At 36.6% G+C, this 14,092-nt stretch overlaps 1 protein-coding gene across 2 annotated transcripts in view; it reads right to left on the reverse strand.

Moving 5' to 3' along the window:
* SELENOI (selenoprotein I) overlaps positions 1–14,092 on the reverse strand; it is a 43,019-nt gene that overhangs the window by 15,326 nt on the left and 13,601 nt on the right. For both annotated transcript variants that reach the window (XM_077843856.1, XM_077843857.1), the window contains 5 exons: positions 10,100–10,168; positions 9,543–9,651; positions 7,345–7,419; positions 3,162–3,424; positions 2,137–2,245 (listed from right to left, as the gene is read on the reverse strand). In XM_077843856.1, the coding sequence (XP_077699982.1) occupies positions 2,137–2,245; positions 3,162–3,424; positions 7,345–7,419; positions 9,543–9,651; positions 10,100–10,168 (625 nt within the window). The remainder of the gene's footprint in view (positions 1–2,136; positions 2,246–3,161; positions 3,425–7,344; positions 7,420–9,542; positions 9,652–10,099; positions 10,169–14,092) is intronic.

Here is a 14,092-nt window from a genome sequence, read left to right on the forward strand (position 1 = left end):
CAGGCATTGATTTCTCCTCTCTAGCTATGGAAGTCCTAGATATAATTTCCTTCCAATGTTATATCTATACAGAAAATCTGTTGTTTGGGCAGCTGCCTTCCTTAATTATCTCAGTGAGATCTTCTGGGTAACTTGTGGCAGCTTCTACAGCAGCATTTACTGCTTCACTGTGCACTTTCATAATACAGAAGTCTTCTTTCCTTAAACCTCATGAACCAACCTCTGCTAGCTTCAAACTTTCCTTCTGCAGCCTCTTTACCTCTCTCAGCCTTCACAGAATTGAAGAGTTAGGGCACTGTTCTGAATTAGGCTTTGGCTTAAGGGAATGTTGTGGCTGGTTTGATCTTCTATCCAGACCACTAAAACTTCTACATATCAGCAAAAAGGCTATTTCGCTTTCTTATCATTCATGTGTTCAGTGAGTAGCATTTTTCATTTCTTTCAAGAACTTTTCCTTTGCATTTACAAACATAGCTAATTGCTTGGTGTGAGGAGCCTGTGTTTTGGCCTATCTCGGCTTTTTTCCTCACAAAGCTTAATCATTTCTAAATCGTGATTTAAAGTGAGAGATGTGTGACTTTTCCTTTCACTTGAACCTTAGAGGCTACCGGAGGATCATTAACTGGCCTAATTTCAATATTGTGTCTCAGGAAACAGGGAGGCCCAAGGAGGGAGAGAAATGAGAGGGAGAACAGCAGGTAGGTAGAGCAGTCAGATACACACATCAATCAAGTTGCCTTACATGGGTGTGGTTTGTGATTCCAATAATAACATCAAAGATCACTGATCACAGAGCATTATAACAAAAGTTTGAAATATTGCAAGAATGACCAAACTATGACAGAGACATGAAGAGAGCAAGTGCTAACAGACTTGCCCGACAAAGGATTGCCACAGACCTTTGATTTGTAAAAAACACATTATCTGCAATACACAATAAGGTGAAGCGCCATAAAATGAGGTATACCTGTACTGGGAAATCTGCCTTATTTATTTGTAAAGAAACATGTGGGCTTCTGTTTTATTTCAGAGAGAAGAATTCAGATAAACTTACAGATCACAAAGTCATGTGCCTATAAAGTACCCACTTAACATTCAAAAATATATCTCACATACCAGAGGATTTCATCTTATCATTAAATTTAACATTTAAACATAAAATGCAGCAATACAGCCATAGGGTTAGCCGCTTAAATAAAAAGATTTGCTATGTGGTGGGAGTGAAAAACAGATACCCTCTTCAAGGTAGAGGATTCAGTTCATACAGAAACTCAAAAATGCACGCTGGGAAGATCATAGCAGGGTTCTAAAATATCCGTAGTCCAGGGCCCAGAAAAAGGCCCAAACAACTACCTAAAAGCCAGTGCCTATTGCACCACCTTTTTGGCTGCTTCTAAACTCAACTTAATGCCCATCCTATTATCAAGGTTCATTGGTAGTGAGAGAGGAGGTTTTTTAGATAAGGGAACACAACAGTAGCCAAGAGTTTGCTATTTTACTTCTACAGAGATACTATCGTTACTCCTAGCACCCCAAAGTAACAGCCCAGATAACTCCCTCTTTGCATCTTTGCATAGAAAACACTGCCCCTCCACCCCCGATATCCAATGATATCTATGGATATCTCTGGTTAAAATCAAAAGGAAAAGATTACCATGATCAAAAACTTTTACCTAATATCCAGTGGCAAAAGAAGGAGAGTATCTGAGAGGAATAGAAGGTCAACTTTTGGAGTGGATATATTATGAAATAATCTCTATCTTTCATTTATTCTACTTTCCACAAACTAATGATTTTCAATTTTGAGACAGGCATGAATTCTATACCAAATGTTCACCTAAATGTGGATCCTCTATATAATAGTCTAGATTCATTTAAATTGTTAGTTTACAAGGTTTATGTGATTTTGGTATTTATTTCCTTCTGACTAAAAATAGCAGCTTAGTGCTAAACAAAAAAACCAAAACAGAGAAACTTCATTTTCCTTACTGGTTTGGTTGAAACCAGGGCTGTAGGGCTGTTCTGCTTTGCTGGAGGGTTTGGGAGAGGGGAAAAGGTGGTATAGCTTGTTATAATCAAACACTGGCTTCAATAATAAAGTGATGTTAAAATAGGCTTCAACATGGAGCTTCTTACCAATAATCATTGCAGTGAATAGGTCTCTATATAAGAAATTAAACAGGAAAGGTTCATACCAGGCCTCAACTCCCACAATTGCAGTCACTATGTAGACAAAAGATATAGTCTGGAAGGAAAATGCAGACAAAAGCATACAGGGGCATTAACAGCTGGAAAAATCAGGAAGACAATAATGCTGTATGCAGCATAAATCTAGTAAATAGTTTTAGTAAAAGCAAGAAGTACACTTAAATTTGAGACTGTGGCAAGTCTTCTTGCCTTTAACAATATGTTTTTCAGCCAACAGTGCCATAAAACAACTAACTTCTAAACAGTGCAAGCAACTGGGCATAATTTAGAACACTTTAAGGCACTTCAGGAATTGGTTAAGGCATAAGATGACCCAACTTTCTTCAAACACACTCCAACGTCTGATGCTTTACTGGGGCCTTAGGTGCAAATGGGCAAAATGGCAACACAAAAAGCTGGTATTCAAAGACAGGGAGAGTTAATAGCAAGCCTAATAAGTAAGAGAAAACAAGTATCTCTACTCATTGAAACATGGGCAGAAAAGACAAAAAAGCAACAATTATATGTGCATATTTTTATTTATAAAAATCAACAGTTCAAAGGAATATTTATTAACACTAAGAGACTCCTCTTTTTTTGTAATAATGACATTGTGATTATGGTTTTTTAAACAGTACTCTTACTATTTAGAGATATATATAGTAAAATATTTATCATCTACTATCAGGAATTTCCTTTAAAATAATTGGGAGGAAGGGTAGACATGAAACTGGACTGGCCATGTAGCTGCTGAAGCTAAGTAATAGGTACCTAAGGGTTCACCATGCTATTCTACTTTTCTGTTTGAAATTGTTTATAAATAAGCAAGAAACAATACAAAATAAAAAGGAAATTTTTTAAAAGTACAAATCAGTTCTTGCCAAAAAAGCGTAAGGGCTATAAAGAAGGAATGACAAAAACTTGTCCCCAAATTCATAGCAATGTTGAAAATTTAAGGCACAACACATACTTACCACCTGGCTAATGTCATATCCCCACGGCAGGAAAAGAATCCCTGTGTTATACTTTTCCCAGTGGGACAGGATGAAAGAAAACAAAACGACCCACAGCAGGAGATAAAGAACAAAAACACTGACACCAGATGGTCCTCGTCCAAAGATGGAATATACAGTCACAACAAAATAAACACATGACCAACTATCCAGGCCGTGGTCAAAAAGCTCCCCTAAAGGGGTGCTGGAATTGGTTCTCCTGGCTTGCTTTCCGTCCACACCATCTGCAACCAAAACACATTGCCATGGGAAAAGGTCAACATCTGTACCAGTACGCAGAAAGTCTTCTTTAATAAAGTAGAGAAAAAAAAAGTGGAGAAACAAATAAAACAGATCAGCAACTTAGCAATGTTAATTAACAAAGGAATAGCTACCAGCCAGTACTTTTTGTAAAAATCCAATCCTTCACTCCTACAATTTGAAGATTTCAGAAATAAAATCTGTAATTTCTAAGAGTTTAATCTAAAAATTAAAATACATTACATCACACTAAACAGTGTCAGTTTCAGATCTGAGGACAAAGCATTGTTGCTAGACTCTGAATTCCCCCAAATCTTCATAACAACTGAGTTGTTCAGTTAGCCACATGTTCTCCAGCCTCCAGAGAATATTCAATTAGTTACTCATTACAATTTATCTAACCACTCCTTGTTCTAGGATCCAAAAACACCCTGTGCTTCAATTCTAACACCGATTTCATGTTGTTAGAAATTACAGTCACTTTGTTACAGATGTACCACTTCCATAATTGTAAGTACTTTCAGAAAAGGCTTTGAATGAAGTAGACATTCAGTAAATGTGAGAATTAAATGTATCAAAAACATGTAATGCACTATGCTTGATGCTGTGAAGATTAAAAGAATAACCTCAGAACAGATGAAGTTTGTGCCCTCAGCATTTATAACTGAGAAAGGAGACAAAACATGGTAATTAAAGATAGAGCACATCCCAAGCATAGAAGAGTACAGAAAAGGGACAAGTACTCTTCAGGCTAAGACTATCGAGAATGGCCTTCCAGACAAGACGAAACCTGAGTGGGGACATAAAGAATGAGTTGGATTTCAGTAGATAAGAGTATGCTGTTTCAAGAAGAGGGAGTGCTATCAGCACAAACACCAAGATGGAAAAGCACATGAGGGTTCAGAGAATGCCAAGTAGTTCAAGTTGACCAGAAAAAAAAACAGTATGTTAAAGGGCAGTAGAGAAGCTAGAAGGGAGGCTGGAGCAAGTTTAAGTTTCAGGGAGTACCAGGAGCTACTAATAGGATGTGAATAGGGGAGTGATTAGAATGAAAGTAGTGATGTGCTCTGAGAAGATTCCCCTGGCAGCAGAAGGAATGACAGGTTGGAGAGAGGACACTAATCAGCAGGCCTATGTGGACATGGGCTACAGTGGGAATGAAAGGCTCGAGGCAGGTGAGATATTAAGAAAATTAAAATGGCAATGTAGTGAAAGATGAGAAGTGAGGCTGAAGGACCAGAAGATCCTTTCCAGAATCTCCCATCTGGGTAACTAAGAGAGAGATAGGAAATAAAGAAGTCCAAAGGAGTATGAGAGATGGAAAAGATGCTAAGTATAATTTTGGGTGCTAAAACTGAAGTTTTGGCAGAATTCCACATGGTAATATCAAGCAACTCAACCTAAGGTACTTACTAGCAACTCAGAAGACAGACGAGGGCTAGATAGAAACTCAGGAGTCATCTCCATAGTCGGAAGTATCAGGATTGCCAAGGGAATGAGTGGAAAGAGAAAGTTAAGGGTAAAGCACAGTGGAACACCTTCATTTAGAGGCAGAAACAGAGGAGCCGGGGGGGGGGGGGGGGGGGGGAGTGGGGGGGGTGCAGGGAGAAAGACAGAGAGAATAAAAACCAGCTAAAAAGAAGAACCTGAAGCATAACTCTGCATGTTTGTGCAGGAACCAACTACTCTGCTAAAGAAGGTATCATTCCTGTGGTCTCTTAGTAACTGCTGGTCTAGTAGAGGAGACATTATTAAGAAGAAGGAGAAAAAAAAAAAAGCTGAATCATAAAAATTTCTCCCCAAAAGAAATAGTTAACTATTAGGCTAATTGTAAAGATTCAGATTTAAGGAATTAAATTCCTTAAATCCTATGATTTATGAATTCTATCCTATGAATTCCTATGATTATTGTATTTATTTGCTCACCATAGTATGTACTACCTATAGCGCCTACCTCAGTTTGTGGCAAAGAAGGCCTTTAGAAACATTGCTGAAGGAATATATGAAAGGATGAATCCCAGATTTCCTGTCCAAACACTACAGATCTCTGTTATATAGTGTTGGGAACTCTTTTGCCATTAAGTAGCTAAAATATTTCCACAAAGTCTCTTCTCATTATTTGCTGGGTTAAATTCCTGTTTGTGGTGCAACTCCTGGGCAGTTATTACAAACACTGAATTCATGGGCTACATACTAATTAGGTGGTTGTTTTTTTGTTTTGTTTTGTTTTTTAAGATTTTATTTATTTGTTTGAGAGAGAGGGAGAGGCAGAGGGAGAAGCAGACTAGATGCTGAGCAAAGAGCCTGATGCAGGGCTTGATCCCAGGACCCTGAGATCATGACCTGATTGGAAAGCAGGTGCTTAACCAACTGAGCCACCCAGGTGCCCCACTAATTAGGTTTTGTACATTTTCCCACTGAACCCATTCCAGCTCCAATCCAAAGTCTGATGTCTGGATATGTTTCAGAATTTTTTTTTTAGAAAGGTAATTCAGGGCATATACCATATATTGGGGTGGGGGGGCAACTCAGGAAGATCTAGAACAGCACCCTGTGATCAAACACATTAATATTTCTGCAGCAAAATGTGAGAATAGTCACACTAGAATAAAGTTTAGAATTTGCCTCACGTTAGTTCAAGGCAGTTTTGCAACAAATAGTTCATGTTTGGTCAGGATTTTTGCCAAAATTGTGGACATGAAACAGGTAGGTGGTACAGTACATCAAAAGGTCCTTATGACATGCTGTTAAAAGTCAGAGCCTCCAGGCCACTCTCACCTTTTCCCCTATTTCTTCTTGCCCTTGCCAACCAACCCTACAGCATAATTTTCTAAACCTGCTCATCTTTAAGAACAAATGTACAGTAAGGGAGGAAACAACAACAAAAAAAGAACAAATGTGCAAAAGTTTCTGCCTGAAAATGTAATTTCTCACTAAGCTTTTCCCTAATTCTTCTAGACTTCATTCTCTTCCTTCCCCAAATTCTCACACCTTTGGTCACCTGCAATGACAGCAGTTAATCATGTACCAAATTATAATGATTTTATGAATACAAGTTATTTTTACCTAAAGAGATCCTAGCAACTTTAACTCAGGGTCTGGTATTTTGTATTCATTTAAAAACTATATACTGAGAGCCTACTATATGTTAGGCACTATTCTAAACACTGGGTACATAGCCCTTAAAGCTGCAAGTAAGTCATATGGCTTTAAGTACTATGGAGAAAAATAAAGCAGGGAAGGGGAATAAGAGAATACAGGATAAGCCATGCAGATAACCTCAACAAAAAGCATTCTTGGCAAAACAGACAGTATGGCCTAGCACAGCAGACTTCCCGAACCACCCCCTCCACCAAATAAGAATTGATCATTTCTTATTTTTGTTTTCTCACTGTGCTCTATTATAGCAGCTCTCTCAGTATTCCACAATTTGATACGTCAGTGTTGCTTCCCAAACGTAAGGCAAAAACGATGTCTTATTCTAGTTGTTGGTAAATATTCTTTGTAAAGAGCCAGAGAATAAATAGTTGAGGCATTGTGGGTAATCAGTAGTCTCTGTTGCAACCCTCAACTTTGTCTTTGTTGCAGAAAGCCGGCACAGACAACATGTAAAGGAATAGATATATCTGTGTTCCAATAAAACTTTACTTATAAAACCATGCAACAGGCCAGAGTTGGCCTGTAAGAGGTAGTCTGCCAACTTCTACCTTATTCTTTGCATTCCTAGCAACAAACGACATTTTCCATACAGAAACTCAAAAATATATGTATTAAGTTGAATGGGAAATTAACAACCCTGAGTTAAAATGAATTAAGCTAAGTGAAAATGTTAACTTGGTAAGATGGCCATCCCTACTGACAGATTCACCAGTCACTGAATAATGAGCATTTGCCAATTTCTTACCTAGAGTGTAGGCTATGAAGTTGAGGATGCCCACTACAATCCAAACCCAATCAGGGACATGCTTGTAACCTGGTGCTGCAAAGGAAAGCAATGCAGGTTTTAATACAAAGTACAATTGTTCTTACCATAGCTATATACCGCCAATGAGAAATATTTCTATTTATTAAATAAAAGTTAAAGTACTTTATAATGTACTTTTAATGCAGAATTAGGTAGATATTAAAAATATATCTGTAAACTGACAAAACTTTGGTTTTGCCAAAACCAAAAGTAGTTGCCCAACCCCTCATAAAGAATAGACATTTGAACTTTAATCATAACTCAAAACTGTTCATCTTTACTTGAAAATTGCTTAGGCACTGGGAAAGAAAATTAGTATTTTTGAGACTTAAAAGATGCTTGTGTTTAATCTGATCCTCATTTACAATTATCCTACAAACATATATTGAGCTTTCAATCTATATTCTCTCATTATGTTACTAACTAGCTAATGTGGATATAGACAGATCACCTCCACTGTATGGATGAATTTGGCATCAGAATCATTCTGAAATGCCAGGACCTCACTATTTCCCCCTAAGATAGAACAACTGAGAATCAGGAGGTCTGGGTTCTAGTCCTGTATTCAACCAGCAGTGTGATCAAGAAAGTATCATTTAACTTCTCCTGTTTTCCATTTACCAGATATACCAGGACTGGATGGTTTATCTAGTCCTCCAGGATCTAGGATTTGGGGAAATATACATTAATATTTACATATTTTTACCTCTCTTAATAACTAAGTAAATAATGTTAGAGTAGTGGGAAAAAATAATTATTTCTAGTTATAAAACTTTTGACGATGTTCTAAGATTAAAATACAAATTTTTAAAAAACTGCTTAGTATCAAAATGATGCTTAATAAAATTTAGTCTTATTATTCATGTTGTACTTTATGATCTTCATAAAGTTGCCATTTTATTACATGTATAGAAGCCATGGATTAAAATTTCATTTGATAATTAGGTATATCTATAGTTTCAATATTCAGAATTTCTATAATGTTAAGTCATAAGTTTTTGAAACTCTGAACTTTCCACAAAAACAATGTTGTCAGGACAGTTTCTCCAAAGTCTGTCCACAAAAGTCTGCTAAGCCCACAGATTAACTATGACACATTTAAAACTCCTTACTACATCATTTTTAAGTATTCTTTATTTTTTAAGATTTTATTTATTCATGAGAGATACAGAGAGAGAGAGTCAGAGACATAGGCAGAGGGAAGAAGCAGGCTCTCCACAAGGAGCACCATGCAGGACTTGATCTCGGAACTCTGGGATCACACCCTGAGCCAAAGGCAGACGCTCAACCACTGAGTCACCCAGGCGTCCCATTTTTAAGTATTCTTATTAGAAAATACATATCAAACTTAGAACGCAAAAAAATTTTCATTCTATCTTCCCTCCATCTTTCCATTCCTCTCAACTCCATCAACTGGCTGAGCAATGAAAATAAACTCTATCTCCCACTTATCCGTCCCTCACCCCCAAATACAGCCAGATTCTGTCCCATGGCCTGCATCAGAAACAGCAAAGGAGAAAGTGAAGACAGGAATAGGGTGAAAGACACTGGAGTCTGGGGTGGCAGCAGGCTGACAACTGCCTCCAAAAGCGTTTCTTTCCTCTCTTTTCCAATGAGGGTCTCGACTTCAGTCAATAAACGTTTGAGGTCTAAGAACCATTTTCAATGGAAACTCGGTGTCATTAAAGGCAAATATGGATGCTGAGCAGAAGGAGAGATCACATTCCCTTCAAAAAGGGGGGGGACTTTTCTTGCATAATTAGAGTAAGGGAAAGGATATTTCTGGAACTGATAAGTACGTTGGACCCTGTTCATACTCAATTTCAGGCAGTGTCATAGTCTTAATTATTCATCTTATAAATCCAATTATTTTTCCTTATTTATCAAAACCTCATTGCTTTTTAGATAGCATATCTAAATTAAGGAGTCAAGTGGGTTTCTAAAATTTGATGGAAACATCCATAACAGATTGTGAAAATACAACTTAGCTTTTACATCCAATTCCTAACATTTTACATATCCTTATAGTATCCAAAAGTTCCACAAAATACAACCATATGAATAAAACCAGAAGATAACCACATCTCATTTTTCTCTACTTAGACATGTTAAATTTTATATTAAAGTAATAACCTTACCTGAAGCATAAAAGTCAGGATCAAAGTATGCCATAAGTAGAAAATTGAATACAACCAGCAGAAAGCCAGAGAAGGTTATCAGATTTGGAGCCAGCCAGGTAGGAAATACCTATTTTTTTTTTCAAAATAATTACAAAATTATTAAAGGAATCTTTCTGGCCATAATACAAGACGCAAATTTAAGTGATAATAAAAGCTATATACTTAAAATATCACACATATATTAAAATGTAAGCCACAATGTCCAGTTGAAAAAAAATAAGCATCTTTCTTCTATTTTTTATATTTCAAATAATTCTGTAATCAACAAATTTTTATAATCATAACATTACATTTACTTTAGAAAATTTTAAAATTTATTTTATAAAAATGATAAATTCTAGAGTATAAACTTAAACTCCAAAGGTGAAATAAATCAAAAGGTATATGACCAAGGGAAAGGAAGATGGGAGAGTTAGTTTCTCTAGATTCCTATCAAACAAACAGCTGCATTCATAACACTCCTTAAAAATTTAAAACTTACTAAAACAGAAGTACAAGTCTATTAATTATCTTACCTTTACTATAGTGTTCCAAAATGGATGCATGATATACAGAGAGAGTGGATTGGTATCCACAGCACTGTACTGTTAAGAAATGAAAGAAAATATTCAGTTATCCTTGCACATTAGCAAGTAGAACAGTATTTTTGGAGTGAAAATAATATTACAAAAATAACTTGGAGAATATGTCTATTTACATGATGTCCTCACCTAAATAACAAAACTGGGGGAACATTATAAGTGGGACAAAGACAGTCAAGTACAGCCAGATTTCTTTTTCTCACTCAATTTTTATAATGTTGCAATATTTCAGCAGAGAAATTTATATTGCTTACAAGTTCTCATTTACAAGGCCAAATCAGGGATCCCTGGGTGGCTCAGCAGTTTAGGGCCTGCCTTTGGGCCAGGGTGTGATCCTGGAGTCCCAGGATCGAGTCCTGCATTGGGCTCCCTGCTTGGAGCCTGCTTCTCACTCTTCCTGGGTCTCTGCCTCTCTCTCTGTGTCTCTCATGAATAATAAATAAAATCTTAAAAAAAAAAAAAAAGCCAAATCAAAATGTACACACTGTGTACATTCAAATGTTGATTTTTCTCAACCTCCTCATACCACCACTAATGCACTTAGTAGCTGTGTGACCTTGGGCAAGTTTCAATCCCTTAGTTTGTTCATCTGTAAATGAGGGTCATAGCTTCTATCACAAAGGACTGCCACAAAAATTATGTAAAATAATCATATGTGAGAAATACTTGCCCACAGTAAGTGCTATGTAAGTATTAGATATTATTAAATGTGGGGAGGGTTTTAAATATTTTATTTATTTATTTATTTATTCATAAGACACAGAGAGAGAAAGGCAGAGACATAGGCAGAGGGAGAAGCAGGCTTCCTCTAGAGAACCTGATGTAGGACTCGATCCCAGGACCCTGGGATCACGCCTTGAGCTCAAGGCAGATGCTCAACCACTGAGCCATCCAGGTGCCCTTAAATGTGTTTTAACCACCAAAGGATGACAGTTCCCTTTACAGCAGGAAAATTGATTACATAAATAAGCAAAGGAAGACGATAGGTTAGGGTTCTGTGGTAATCCAGTTTATTACCTAACTATTGAGTTATTTAGTGAAACTTCAAAGGATATTTTAACAAATATTTGTATATAAATACATAAAACTTTAAGTCATACCAATGACTTATTATTCATCAAACACACACATACTGGAGTACCTGGCATGTTGAAAGCACTTCACTCAGTGTGGGGAAGAAAATACTCAATTGGTAAGGGTAATTCCCACCTCAAAGAGTGGGAATATTACCTAATTCATCCAGCTAACATTTAAACAATGTCACAACAGTCAAATATCTGAAAAAAGTTTTTTTTATATTAATATTTAGTTGGTACATAAACTAAATAGTAAGCAATTGAATATGTTGGCACCCAGATCCACCTGATGTAGCCAGTGGGTCAGATAAGTGGGGAAACCACACATTTCAAGCGCATCATCTACAAAGTACAAAAGCTGTAAGAAGTCCAAATCAAAAGGAAACTTTAAAGATATCACATGAATACCTAATACGATGTACAAAGTACAATGTTCTTAATTTAAATGTTTGCTTGATGAGTCTCATCCAGCAGCTTTCCATAATTTAAATTAGATCCAAAAGAAGGTCCTTATCTGATGATATTTTGATTTAAAGGGTCCTCTTTTTAAATTCTAAAGTTTTACCTCTAATTTTCTACTTCAGGAGACCAGAAGTATGTAAAGAATGCAGTGCTAAATGTAAGAAGGTCAGTTTGCTTAAATGGACATTTCACATTTAAGCTCTAGTACAGCAAGAAATGTAATATGAGATCACAAAAGGTAGCAAACAATAAACCTAAAAAACACTCTGTGTTCTAGCCTTACACACCTGAGTATTTTTCAAGATCACATATCACTTAGTATAAACGAAGAAACTTAAAACTGTCTTGTGAATCAACAGGAAGAAAAAAGTGATTCAAACCTTCCACATGCATGAAAAAATACATAAGACATAAACTTTTAAAGATGTTAAACTGGCTTCAGGTATCTGTGAAAGCTAATTAAATATATTTTTATTTTCTATTGGAATGGTACAGATCTGAACACTTTAACCAGGTAATCCACTGTTAAGGCCCACTGTGACTTGCTTGATCTTCAGTCTGCAAGGCCAGATGAGACTACTGCCCTGGAGAAATGCTTGAAAACCACAACCCGGGTTTGAGAGAATCACTCCAAGGCAAAATCTCAGAACGCAAGAGTTCAGAAGATGTCTAGTTCTTGTATACCTGACTCTCATCTTTGCAAATAGGTAAAATAGTTATTTGGCCTCTTTTTAAATGCCTCCAGTGGCAAAACAAAAAAACAAACCCTCATTATTTCCAGAAGCAAACCAACCCATATTAAACAAACTTTTCTAAACACCAACAAAATCCTCCCTATGCCCCACATTTTCTAACCTGTTTTCATTTTGCTCTACAAAGTTAAGCAGACAAGGGTCCAATTTTTCTTCTAAACGACAGTGCTTCAGTTACTTGAAAACCATTCTCCCTGTGACAACCTACATCTTCTCTTCAACTGCTTAAACATTCCATGTTCCTCTTGCTGCTCTTTTTGCCACGCTTTCAATCTTCTTCCTCATCTAGGTCTTGTGCTTTGGACCAGAGGTTGGAAAGTTTTTTCTAGAAAGCACCTGATAGTAAGTATTTTAGGCTCTGTAGGCCATATGGTCTCTGTAACAAACACTCAACACCACCACTGAAGCAAGAAAGCAGTCACTGAAAACAGGTAAACAAATGGGCACAGCTGTGTTCTAGGAAAATTTTATTCACAAAAACAGATGTCTGAAGGCTTTAGTTTGACAACCTGTGCTCCAGACAATCCAACGTGTTGCTAAACCAACACAAACATATGATTCAGGGCATAAAAACCATTTCATGTGGCACATGAGTAGAAAGAACGGTGACCATAAGCCCCTCTCCCTCAACATTCCTCTGATGCTCAACATATTAATTTCCTATGGCAACAAAATCACTCTGCAGACTTAAATACAATACACAGTTGGACTCCTAAGCCATCTTTCACTATGCTAGTATGAGGATGACTGTTGGAAGCTAAGTACAAGACTCTACATTTACCATTATAACATTTCATCTTAATAGATTCAACTCATCTTTCTATCCCCTCCAGATCTCTTCAGATTCAGACTCATCTATCCAAGGTAGTAGCTATGCCTCTCCAAAATCTCAGCTTGTAAATTTATCATGCTAATAATGCTGATAAAGTCAACATTCACCTAAGTCTCTGTAAAAATGCTGATCATAATAGAACTTCTAAGCATTTCCCTCAAGATTGCTCTTAGTACATTTAATAATTTTTATTTGGGTATAAACTTGTCCTGTCATCTACAGCAATTAGCCTACCTTTCTCGCAAGAGAAAAATTTCATAAAATCTTAGTAAAATCAGACTTTAGATTACATTTTGCCAAAAATCAGAAAGTTCCAGAAGTTTTTTTTTTTTTACTTCAATACAAGTCAAAATAAAGCAGAGTTCATTCTTCATTCATTCATTCAGTAAGCCAACAAATATTTATGATTGAGTACCTATGATTATGCCAGGCAAATTTGTGCTGAGCCCAGAGAAGACAATGATGAACAAGACCCTGTATTCACCAAGTATACAGCTCATTGTAAATAGATGGTAAGCACGAAAACAAGGAATAATCACAAGTTGTGTTAAATACTGTGAAGGAAATAAGCAGCATATTTTGCAAGAGGACACAGGGTAGGAAGGGTTCCTAGTCAGAGCAGTCAGAGAAAGCTTCTCAAAGGAGAGAACACTCAGCTGAGTCTAAGAAGATGAGAAGAAAGATAGGGAACATCTGAGACACTATATTGAGTCAAAGAAACAAGACACTAAAGAGAACATGCTGTTGTAGATTCCACTTACATGAAGCTAAAAAACAGACAAATTAATTTATGACAAAAAAGTCA

Source organism: Canis aureus, chromosome 12 (genome assembly GCF_053574225.1).
Source record: "Canis aureus isolate CA01 chromosome 12, VMU_Caureus_v.1.0, whole genome shotgun sequence".
NCBI classification, from domain to species: Eukaryota; Metazoa; Chordata; class Mammalia; order Carnivora; family Canidae; genus Canis; species Canis aureus.